The sequence below is a fragment of the Sebastes umbrosus genome, chromosome 15, assembly GCF_015220745.1.
Source record: "Sebastes umbrosus isolate fSebUmb1 chromosome 15, fSebUmb1.pri, whole genome shotgun sequence".
Taxonomy (NCBI): domain Eukaryota; kingdom Metazoa; phylum Chordata; class Actinopteri; order Perciformes; family Sebastidae; genus Sebastes; species Sebastes umbrosus.
This window is the reverse complement of record NC_051283.1, coordinates 6,777,856-6,790,778: the sequence shown is the minus strand read 5'-3', so window position 1 is coordinate 6,790,778 and position 12,923 is coordinate 6,777,856. Positions and strand designations below refer to the sequence as shown.

The following is a 12,923-nucleotide window of genomic DNA, read 5'->3' as shown; positions in this document are numbered from 1 at the left end:
ATGTTTCAACACTAAGGCAGCCAAATTATTCTCTGTGACACAAGAAAAGAAGCACAGACTGATGAAGCACAAAAAGCAAACAGAAAATGTCCTCCTACAAACTGTCATGTAGAAAGAGAGGAGCGGAAACACGGCTTTTCCCCGCGACAGCCGCATTTTCTCTGAATCAAGTGAGTCCCTGTCAGCTCGCATCTACACCTTGATCCAGATTGGCCCTGCTGTTAAGCGCTAATGGCGACTCTTTCACTTCCCTTCAGCCCAGTGTGTGAGGCTGACTAAAGGCAGGCTGATTACTAACATCAGCAGGCTGCGGTGGCTGAGCGCAGTTTGCTGTGTAACCTATGGTAGGCGGGAGTTCATTGAACTCTAGTAGCTCTCTGCTTGTGCCTGGAGGAAAGCCAGGAAGTGTGTAAACTCAGCCTGGATCTTGTGATTGCTCCCACAGCGCTGCGCAAACACACCGGATCACCTCTACAGCCTCCTCCTCCTCTATAACAATGATCCCTAGAATATTATCACCATTAGGCTTGTTACCCATGGCTTGGGAACACAGGAAGTGGGATGCATAAGTGAGGGAAGTGGTGGAGATTTACAAGAGGGTGGGTGGGTTTGGCAGGAGATGGAAGAGGAGGGAGATATGGAGGGAGATCGCAGATGACGCCAAAGGTAATCAAACAAAAACACATGACAGATGCTCCTTGATCACACAAATCAGTCATGTGAGGTTCCAAACTTTACCTAAGGCAGTTTGTACTGGGTGTGGTGGAGCTAATGGTTTAATAACAAGGGATGACTGCAATCCTCTTATATGAAATCATACCACACCAAACCCTTTTCAGAAAGTTTAACGTTTTTTGTGGCTTTCATTATCAGCAAGTCTAAAGCTGCCCAGAGGTATAAAGGCCTCAGTGTGATTGTTGAATTGTCTAACAGCATCTGGCCATTTTTGTAACTCTCCAAAACAAACAACGCAGTAGCAGTGAGTGACCAGGTGTGGAAGTAGCACCAGCACCTTCGCATGAAAAGGCGTACGAATGCCACGATAATGCGCAAGGCATTTAGCGTGCAATAAGAACGCCTTTCTTGCTTTGGGCGTGTCATTTGTACGCCATGTAGTCTGTACTGACTGCAATGTAAACACATCCACGTAAATAAGCTACGCTCAGAGCTAGTGACGTACACTAAAAATTAAAAAAGAATGCTTATGGTGGGCGAGAGTGGAGGTGAATGGGTCCAACAAACACAGGACTTTCAAGCAGGAGACCGGTGTTCAAGATGTTTGTGATGGGTTTTCCGTTCAAAAGCAACACTGTGAATGCTTTCAAGAGGAGACTGAAAGCGTGCGCCGCTATGCATTATGTCGAGACTGCAAAGACACACCAAAGACAGAGTTCTGATCCGCAAGGATCGTGAGTGTCCGCACGGCCAAAGTTTCATCTGTGTGTGCACATCAAACATTTCCGTACTACGTGGATGGGACGGATCAGTGCAGTCACAACAAATTGGTGGTACTATACTACAAGTGATAGCGTAGCGATCTACTGCGCATGTGTTGAACGCGTCCTCCAAGCGGACAGTATAAACAGACCTACTACCTGTACGTGTCCCTGGTGTCTGCAGCTCTCTGTGTACGCTTCCGTTTGGGAGTATAACCAAGGCTTAAAGCCTCCTGACACATCAAGTCAGCTTTAAAGAACTAAACTCTCTCCTCAAAAGCATTCTTGGTGTTGCACTTAGTGTTCAACATGAAAAGTGACAGAAGTGTGAGGAATAACTTGAAAGAAAAGTTCAAACATTGCCGTCTTCCACACCTCCCCATTCGCTGCATACAGCGGGCATAGTTGTTGAACTGTCTGGTTTGGAATGTTACAAACATTTTCATGACGTTTCCACCTTCAGAAAAGGGGTTTCAGACACTATTAGGAGATCCGACAAGCACTTTGTTCAAAGACTACTAAAACTTTTAGGCCGCTTCATATCACCGCAAAGACTAAAACCAACGGCTACCTCGACTTCAACATGCATCTACGTTCTGAGCCTGCATCAAAGAAAATAACTAGTATTAGTGCGTTATTTGTTCTCCAAAGTGATGAGACAGAAAAAGAACAAGCCAACCAGTTTCACACCGCTGTGAATGTAGCTGAACAGTACCGTCATATGCTCGAAATGCAAATTGACAATATGTCTGATTAAAAAATTGGTAAATCTTGTTGGTGTTTTTTGTTTAGCAAAAGTTGGCACTGTCAGCCAATAGTCTTTTTCTTGTAAAAAAAAAAGAAGAAAAGGAAAAGCAAATAAGGAAGTGTACAAAATCACTGATTCAAAGGCTCATCAGCCACTCACACAGCTTTCTCTCATCGCTTCAACATGTTGAATCAGCCAAACAGCCTCTGATAAGGGCTAATAGGGCTGAACTAAGTAGCTGCTCAGGGCTCTGCAGTGACCAAGACGCTGTCCAAATGAGACAGAAAAAGGGACATTTTAATGTATTTCCTTGCTCAGATCCCTTGTGCAATATCTCCAAAGAATGATAACAAAAATAGCCTGAGGAGCATTGAAATAAACCCATCGTTCAGGTGGAGCTTCCACAGAAAAGCTTCATACTAGCCAGCTATTGAGAATAGGAATGATGGCATGATCAGACAACAGACCTGTTAAGCTAGCTAGCTTACTTGATGCCACTTGGTGATTTGATGACATGTTGCAGGAGTCCTGAGCAGAATCACCTTGCAGAACATGACCAATAAAGGCTTTGAAATGTTGAAATCTTCGACCTAGCAGCAATTATTTCAATATCATCAGATTTTTAGACTTGTTTGTGAAGCTGCAATGATTAGTCGACTAACCGATTAGTCGATCGTCAACTGTAATTGTTCATGCAAAAATGCTGTTTTCAGCATCTCAGATATGGAGTTTTCCTGCTTTTCTCTGTTTTATATCATATTTAAACTGATGGGACAAACTGACTTGGGTGTGGGACAAAACAAGACATTGGACTAGAAATTTGGATAGATATTTTTCACTATTTTCTGACATTTTATAGACCAAACAATTAATCGATTAATCTAGAAAATAATCAGCAGATTAATCGATAATGAAAATAATCATTAGTTGCAGCCCTAATTGTTGACTAACTGATTTCTAGTCCATGACATATGAATTGATGATGAACTGATGAGCAGAGGCAGAGGATTCGACAGAGGTATTTAGTCGAGTTCAATGAAGTATGTATGTTTTCTTTTAAGCAAAGTAACATTAAAATGACTGATTTTCAAATGGAGTTTGGTACGACGGCCTCTCCATACGACAGAGAACAGAATGTTTATGTTGTAGGATGGATCATATGATGGCTGCATTGCAGAGGATACTAATTTTACTGGCAGTGACAGTTTCAGACGTCACAACATGTGCTGCAGGAATGCCCCACAGTTCATGACCAAGCAGGTCAGGGCTCACCACCCAAAGGAGGTTACTGCACCGCTCCAGGCACTTCAACTGGCAAACTGACAGTGAGAATGGGAAAGTCTGGTCACACCCTCCTCAAGAAGAGGTGTGTATTAATAACAACGAATAAATTGAAGAACATGGCGAGCAGAACAAAGTAAATATCTTGTGTATGTCGTATCATGCTGAGCAATCTCAGGCCTGAGCTACAGTAGAGCTCTTGGACAAGCTGAGCCGAGCAGCTCGTTGTCAAGCAAATACATGCAGAATCCCTTTGAATTGATCTTGTTATTCATTGACTGGAACCCGACACTGTAACACTGCTCTCAGAGTTATCAGGGCAGATTAACCTGGATTCACTGAGGCCTATTTTCCTGTTATCTGCATAAATGCTGCACTCAGGGCAAAAGAACATTGTAACCTTAAGTCGTCCAATGCTCTTCACTCGTTTTCTTCACAAGTGAGACTTGTCAAACAACAACGCTGTCAATCACAGAATCAGAGATGTTGCATCAGATTCAAAGTTTCGTTTTTTTTTTTGGCCTAGAAACCTGCTGCTGTGACAGTATTGGATTGTTGCCTTGTGGAGAGCTTGTATTGGAAATGTTAATCTGTTCTATTATATTCATGCGCCACCTTTTCTTGCTTTGGGTGTATTAAAGTTATACCGGCTTTATAAGCAGATGCAGACTTTATTCTTATCTCATGTTGATGGTTTCATGACCAGGTCTCAGAAATATTAATTCTTAGATGGCCTGATCCGGGGCAAGTAATCAATAAATGTGGGGAAACGGTTGCTAGTATTTTTACATTAAAATTAAGTATACTATCAGTAATATGTATTCATTTTTTGTGTGTTTTTTTAATATTTACACTTTTCCTAATAATGTTTAAACTGTGTTTTGTTTTGTTTTTTTTACATATTTTTACAGGGTTATTTTCTTTCTTTCCTCAAGCAACTTCAATTTTAGATGAATCTTTTATTTTAAGTATGCTTAAATACGCTGCAAGGTTCCTTTTTTGACATTAAAAATAAGTATATTATCGGTAATATGTATTCATTTTTGTGTTTTTATTATTATTATTTGTTCTTTTTCTAACGTTTTAACTGTTTGTTTGTTTGTTTTTTTACATATTTTTGTAAGATTATTTTCTTTTCCTTCTTCCAGCAACTTCTAGTTGAACCTTCCAATTTAAGTTAAAAAAAGTTTTTAAAATAAGCTGCAAGGTTAATTTTTTTGCCTAATAAACCTGTTGGTGGGTCCCTGGGTAAAAATGTGTTTTTGGACCCCTACTGACCCCCCCCTTCTACCCTTAGTACCATGTGCGGCTGTGGCTCAGAAGGTAGAGCAGGTTGTCCCCCAATCGCAAGGTTAGTGCTTCGATCCCTGGCTGCTCCGGGTCACATGTCGATGTGTCCTTCAGCAAGACACTTAACCCCAAATTGCTCCCGAAGGCATAGCTATCGGGAGCGGGTGAGTATTTAGATTAGACACATAACAGTAACAGTGTTTCCTGAATGGCAAAGTTGGCACCTTAGCAGCCTCTGCCATCAGTGTATGAATGGGTGAATGCTGACATGTAGTGTAAAAGCGCTTTGAGTGGTGGGAAGACTAGAAAAGCACTATATAAATGCAAGCCCATTTACCATGTCATGTCCAAGTTCTCGTCAAGTACAGTGCACACAAAGACCCGCAAACCAACCAGTACTCATATGTGCTGGAATAAAATTATCAACTCACACATTTTTTAAGTGTCAGTCAGTTAGTTTGAGGCAAATTAATTAAATACAACTTTGGAACAAGCACCCTGAGAGCACAATATCAACTAAAAAGGTTTAAGGCTACGTTGTACTTTAGTGGTGCAAATTCCTCAACAAATTATTTGCAATTAAACAAATTAACAAAACCAACTGACATGCGGTGAACCTCTTTGGGCCTCTGGGAATCTGAAGTTCCTCTTGAGTTTCTGAGTGTATGACTTTGACTGTGCATGGTGTTCCCTATGTGATGGTGATGCCAAGTGGTTTAATATGAGGATTCTTCTATGGGGCCACCAAAACTCTCCAAAGAATCTACTCTATAACAAAATCACAGCATCATTTGTGACAGAAACAGACCAAGAATGGACCTGATGGCACCATATTAAAGATTGTATTTATAGTGTTGTTCTGTTTAATACTTTGTTCACCTATATATTCTATTAAATATATATATATATTTCCATTTTTATTATGTTTTAATGGATTTCAAAGCCTTTTGAGATTTGCCCCATCTCTGCTCTCCATTACCTCGATGTAAAAAGTTCAAACTTGTCCTAACTTTTGACATGTGAGACTACCCCACCATGACACATCCATCTCACAACACTTTAGATAGATCATGAGTAAACAGGTAAGCTCTATATGTTTTTACTCACTCGTTCTCCAGCAGGGTCATGCACACCACCTCTTTGACCCCCGGGTTGTTGGCCTTGTCGCAGGAGCAGCCCTGCAGGCTCCAGGTGGCCAGACGCACCACGGGCTTCCCGTCCCTCAGCCCGGGCGGCGGCTCCACGTTGGGCCGCACTGAGATGATCTGGGTCGGTCCTCCGGGCGGGAGGTCCAGGTCGTCGCTCCTGAGACTGAACGACGTGGGGCTCGGGTGGGACTTGGTGGTGCAGGTCAGCCCCCCGTTGGTGTTGGTGGACGGCGCCCTGGAGCGCTCCACGAACACCTGGAAGCGGATCTTGTCCAGCAGCGAGCTGTTGATGTGGTGGACCCTCACCAGGTCCTCGATGCTCCTGAACGCACCGTGCTCCGCCCGGTAGGCCACGATGTTCTTGGCTATCTTCTCCGTGATGCCTCGGATGCTCATGAGCTGCGCCGGCGTGGCGGTGTTGATGTTCATGCCGGTGCAGGGCTGCTGGTGGTCCGGGTCTTTACGCAGGGAGGACGGGGAGTGCTGGGACGAGCTGGTCCTGCTGGAGACGCAGATCTCCAGTTTGATCACCTCCAGTTTGGTGGCTCCGATCCCGCTCACTAAAGCCAAGTCCTCCACTTTCTTAAAGCCTCCTATACAGTCCCGGTACTCCACGATGTTCTGCGCCACGGCGCGGTTGACTCCCGGCAGAGTCATGAGCTCCTCCTCGGTGGCCGTGTTGATGTTCAGCCGCTCCTGGTTCACCAGGATGTGGCCGAAGTTACACGCCGCGCTGAACTTGCGCTTGCCGCAGCTGAAGTCTGTGGGGTCCTTGGGGATGGAGCGGTGACAGCCCAGACTCCCACCCATGGCTCCTCCAGGGGGGTCACACCGGGACCGGGGCTCGGATCAGGATCAGTGCAGCGGACCGGAGCAGACGGAGGGCCACGGTAGAGACAGATCAGACTGAAACACACAATCACCATGGAGACCAGAGAGGGGACAGTCACACAGATGAACACATCACACACATATTCCTCTTTAAAGATGGTGTTAATCACACGCACCATGTAGGAGTAGTTGTCCTCGTTGTCGTGGCTACATGCTGCTGCTGCTGCTGCGTGGATCACACACACTCCGGTTCGGTTCAGCGTCTCGCAGCTCTCCGGGCAGATGGAGCCGGTCCTCTGCGTGTCGTCCTCTGAGGGAGATAACAGCTGGATAGACAGGCTGCTGCTGCTCTGCTCTGTAAACTTTGCCCTCCAACAGTCCGCTGTGTGACTGGCCACAGGTCGGCCTCCACACGCTCATCTGACAGCGAGACGCCAGCGATCACATCGATACAAACCATCGCTGCCAGACGGGCGTCAAGACGCACGGGCTCAGAGCAGAGGAACACCGGAACACATGGTGCTAGGCTTCACAATAAAAGTAGCTGAGTAAGAAGGTGAAGCACACCAGCCAGTTTAAATAGATAAATAAATACAATGTGCACACGTGTGACAAATATAATCAGTTGATGCAAAAGACTCACTTATTTAAACTGGCCTTTGTGTCCTGAAGAAGGCTGTTTGTGCCGACACGCATGGGTGGTGTAACCATCTCGTAATGTGCCTGCATTGTCTGTGTTTTTAGTATTTCACAATGAAATAGTCATCTGATTGAAGATTTTTGAACTTTTTGCTAGAAGAGTGCCTTTGACCTCCTTTTGTGGCCTCTGTGTCAATTTGTTGCTCTCTAGTTTTGTAATTTTGTGTTTCTAACAGCTATTTTAGTGATTGTTTTTTGTTTTTGTTTATTTGTTTTTACTGTTTTTAATACATTTTTATTATTGTAAAGCACTTTGTGAATTGTGTTTTAGGAAAGGCGCTATACTAAATACAATTATTATCATTATTATTATTATTATTAATAATACAAATAATAATAATAATAATAATAATAATAATAAATACAGGTTTAGTCTTCTCATAAACTATGGGAGCCAAAGACTGACACAGGACATAAATAAATAGGCCTATATATAATTAAATGTGCATATTAATTCAAAATAAATTAATTACTTTAAAAATGCCAGTAAAGACTGAATATATGGGGAATTAATAAAGAATATTTTGTAGGCTATTTCTGTGTTTTTATATTTACTGACTATTATTTATTTCCACATTTACTTATTTCCAAATTTATTCCCACAAAAATTCTTTCTACACATGACATATTTACATTTATTTTTAAACTTGCATTTATTTATTTCCAATTCCACATTTATTTCTACACATTTAGTCTATTTCTACAATAAATGAAAAAAATAATAATATTCTTAATTTATTTATGCATATATTTATTTTTGGCTACATTTAAATTACTTACCTAATTTTCAATTAATTGTGTACATTTATAAAAAAAAATCCTAAAATAGACAAACTGCAACTCTTTTTTTAAAAAAAGAAAAGAAAAGAACCTTCAAACTATAGATATGACCTCCCCCCATAACATTTTTATTTCAATTTTGTAATATTGGTGCTTGGAGCTGTCTAGTGCCCACAGCTAAAAACAGAAAAGAATCATGTGTCAATCCTGCTTTTATTTTGAAAATAAAATGTAATTCTTCCTCCATCAGCAGCAGCAGGAGGTGTGGCTCCAGACATGACAACCAAATGTTTTCTGTCGCTGGGAAAGAGGAGCTTATGACATACATGGAAATATTGTATAAAGGCTATATCCAAATTTAGATATGGTTTTAATATTGGTTAATAATTGATGATTCAATATTTATTGCTGGTCTTCTGATGTAGCAACAAAAAACACAACACTCCCAATTTTAAATATGAATCATCTGCATTTAAAAATATATATATTGTATCAAATTTAAAATATTTTATGTTCAGTTTGCTTATGGGTATTTTTAAAGGCATTTCACACTAATTCTAAAGTGTTCTTAACTGCATTATAATCAGGACACTTTAAATTTTAACAGACTGACAGACGAGTTGTAACATGCAGTTTCTCCAGTCACCCACCTGTTATTCTGCTAATTAAAATCAGGATTTTGGATATGTGGTGCGTGTTGACTATCTTTTAGATTTTCTTGGGTAATTGTATTGGGTTGTTGTGAACTTCTGAAGTGAATGCAACCATGAAATGTACGGCCAGTACGCAGCAAGTGGTCAAAGCATTCACGGCTTCCATCAATAGAAGGATGTAATTATCACTCCGGCTCCTTCTGCTCTGATTCTGCCTGATTGAATTATCATAACATTATACTTTCAGATACGACATATGCTTTGGATCCATTCTTTATCAACAAAGCATGCGATTATCCATTGATCTTGTGCTTTCTCTCTCGTCTGTAACGGTGTTGAAAAACTCTTTCTTTTCTGGTCACAAATCCAATGGCTTTAAATGTATTCTTTCCCAATCTGAGACTAATGAATATGTGCACTATTGTTGGTTTCAGAGTGCATTATTTCATGCTAATGTAGTAATTAACTGGGTTTTGGGAGTTCCTTAATACAGCATAGTATTGTGACATTTTCCGTGGCAATGTTGTATCGATAAATGGACGTAAAGTATTGATCTTCTATTATATAAACTATTAACCTCTTAACAATCCGAGTAGTCAGTTGTTGTAGCGAGCTCAGACTTAGAGCTAGAGTGACAATACTGTATCATATGAAACTAGAAAAGCTAAGGAAATGATTGGTACCAAAATGGCATTGCTATTGTTAAAGGGGTCCCTTGACCTCTGACCTCAATATGTGTGAAAGAAAACTCTGAGATGAACAGAGTGAAAACTGTATAAGATAAAACGTATGTTGACAAACTGCATAATTTGCAGCTGAAAAAAGGGAATAAATCGCAATATATCTTATCGCCATACTCAACATATCGCTAAATGTTTAGAATCGCAATAAGATCGTATTGTGTGACTTAAGTATTGTGATATTTTATCGTGGGGCCTCTCACTCCTATTGGTAAGGTTCCAGCGGTTCTTGATGCACTCACGTGGGTTCTTGAGAGAGTTCCAAGGAGTCCAAACCAAAATGAGGACAACCGGTAGTTTAACTTGACAACTGTTTCACTGCGTAGCTTTTCCCCAACGAGATAATGTAAGGATCATTACTTTGATCATAGGTTTCATGGTCAGTATGTTTTTTTCTCCGCACACAGCTATGAATCCAAAATGATATCTTACAAATGTAAATTCTGTCACATGGCACTGTTTACTTTATCAAATTGGATCTCTGGCTCTGACAGAGAGTGTGGTGCAAACAGTCAGCTCTATGCCAGGATCCTCTGGTAGCGAAAGGATAAGCCGCCGTTCACATTACAGCTCTATTTACAGCCAGGATGCCCCGTGGCATAAATACTGGACATTGCTACCTCTGCTTGACCTCAACTCTTATGCAATACGGATAAAGCAGAAGATCTTTAGCACAGGTTCGATCCAATAATATAACCCAATACAGGACTCCAAACTAAATGGTAAATGGACTGCATTTATAAAGCGCTACTTTATTACAATTTGCCTCTTGTGGGACTGTGGGATGGATGGCCCCCAGAGATCAAACTTTTAATTAGTCAAATACTTTGGTGATTTATGACAAGAACCAACATTAGTTTTTACCGTAAAGCACAAGTACAGCCTCACAGAGCTGCTGGAAGACTCCTCTAATGTCTTGTTAATCTTTAAAGTTTAAGGTTTTTAGTCCGACCTGGTAATTATTGTCGATATTAGAAGATGTAATATCCATGCATGCAGGACTACTATTATTAATTCTTAATAATAATAATAATAATAAATATCATTATCATTATTATTATTAATACTACATACATCTGATGTTAATTGTCTTCTATCTTTATTAACTGAATTGGTATGACTGTACTTTATGTATTTCTATTTCAATTGTAAATTCAAACTATTGCTCTATATGCTGTGTGTCATATTTTCAACAAAACACATTGTAAATGTTTGACTTAAATAAAGGTGAAAAAAAAAGTTCCACAACACTCTACATGGGGTGTTTTTCCTTGATATGTTGGCAAGAACATTTTGTAGATGAAGTTATACAATACTACTATATATTATCTTATTATTTTTGTCTTTTATTAATATTAATATTATTAATTAATTTTATTTTTTTGATGAGAGTTCTTGTGTTTTTTTATATTATTTTTTATATGTTTATATGGAAAAGAAGCATGGCAATACTATGTATTGCTATCTTGGATAACAATAAAAACATTTGAAACAGATATTCTACATGGTGATGAGAAATTTTTACACTCTATAGAAGTGAAATAATTGTATTGTAACATGAACATGGTCAAAACTATTGTTTTCATACAAGTATAATAGGTTTAAATATTAGCGCAAAATGCTGTTAAAAACAAAGTATTGGCATTGTGCTTCAAAAAACTCGTTACAAAGCTGAATATTCTCCTGTTCATCTTGCTGTTGTCTTACTGCCTGAATATGAACTGGAACATATTCAGACAGAGAGAGTGTTGACGGCTTCAGTGGCACAGTTCCTAGAGCCTCATAGTTTTGCCCAGAGCTGTAGCTAACCCAGAAACACTGCAGCTTTCAATGAACCAGGTCAATGTCAGAACAGCAATTAACCAAACATGAACCGACTCTGATCCACCTGATACGGGCGAGAATTGGCAGTAATTGTGGAGGAAAGGCCCAATGAACGAACAGGGAGGTATGTTGGGTTCTTCACTCCCCAGTACATAGAGATCACTGTAATGATATCAGGGCTGGTCCCTGTCTTTTTGGGGCCCTATATGCAGATTTATGACCAGTTCCCGTCTTGTCATGTGGGCCGACACATGGGGGTTTAGTGTACACCTCTGTAATTGGCGGAGAGTGTCTTCACCTGGTCGACACGAGGGCACAGCCGGCCAATCCGCTAGAGGAGAGGCTGAAGCGGGGCAAGCAAAGGCTGTGGCGTGATGCTGCCGTACAGCAGTGCGTACTGTATGCTTTTGTGTGTGTTATACTCCACATCACAGCTGGGAGTCCAACGGGTCCAGCTTTTGTTTGAATAAGTCTGAGGCATAAGGTTACATCAATAAATGGAGCCAACATTGATTTTTTTTTAAAAATGGAAAAATCTGTTAACCACATCTAATATGGATATGATACAGGTTGATTGATTAGATACTGTATTGTAGAACTGATCCATGTATTGGCTCAGAAGACTTCAGTAAATGGGATCACACTTATCTCACTGTCGCAGTGTTTGCTTAAGTCAACATTGGACAGGAAGTACACCTGGACCCAAGCTGTTTCCTAGCAACACAATTCCTGTGAAATAGGTTTCAGTAGGGAGTGTCCCAGAATGGTCTAATGTAGTTACATATTTCCATATATGATGACATACTGGGGAGGTAAAACTTAATACCTCTAATCTTTTGGCAAGAATAGAAAGATACTGACAGATATTGATGATGAGCAATAAAAGTAAATTATTGCTGAGGTGACGCTGTTTGTTTATTTTTGGTTGACTATCAAAAGATGGTTAGCTTCTGCAGTATATTATATAATATGAACATGTGTCCACAAAGTAATAGTTGTTGTTCTTAAGACGTGCCATCAATCTCAGAGCCCCACTACTTCTTCAAACTAACAGATAATAACACCCACAAGAGCTCGAGGAGCTCCATCAAGAGTCCCCCATTACCCTTCTGTGACCTTTCAAGACCTGAAGAATCACCTCAAGGACCCCTTGCAATACTCTTAAGTGCACCTGGAATATTCTCATGAGCCCTAGAACCATATTTATGAGCCCCAAAAGCCCCCATCAAACTCCTACAACAAGGAATCTCTCACAGTGTTATAAAAATCTGTCAGGAACTTGAACTCCCACAAGGAGCACCGTCAAGAATTCCCCATTACCCCTCTGTGACCTTACAAGACCCGAAGAGTCACCTGTCAAGAACCCATGAAATACTATTATGTGTACCTGGCAAATCCTCTTGTGATCTTGCCTTGAGACCCTTAATAGAACCCCTACAACTCCTTGAAGACCCCTTAAGCTGCCTTCAGTTCACATGATAAGGAATTTGCTT

General features: G+C 40.6%; 1 protein-coding gene across 1 annotated transcript in view; it reads right to left on the bottom strand.

Annotated features, from left to right (window-relative positions):
• The window catches only part of eepd1 (endonuclease/exonuclease/phosphatase family domain containing 1), a 33,170-nt gene extending 25,985 nt beyond the window's left edge, over positions 1 to 7,185 (bottom strand). The window contains exons 1-2 of the mRNA XM_037794045.1: positions 6,911 to 7,185; positions 5,863 to 6,809 (exon numbers count right to left, since the gene is read on the bottom strand). Coding sequence (XP_037649973.1) covers positions 5,863 to 6,713 — 851 coding nt within the window. The 5' untranslated portion in view covers positions 6,714 to 6,809; positions 6,911 to 7,185. The remainder of the gene's footprint in view (positions 1 to 5,862; positions 6,810 to 6,910) is intronic.
• Positions 7,186 to 12,923: the final 5,738 nt, after the last annotated feature.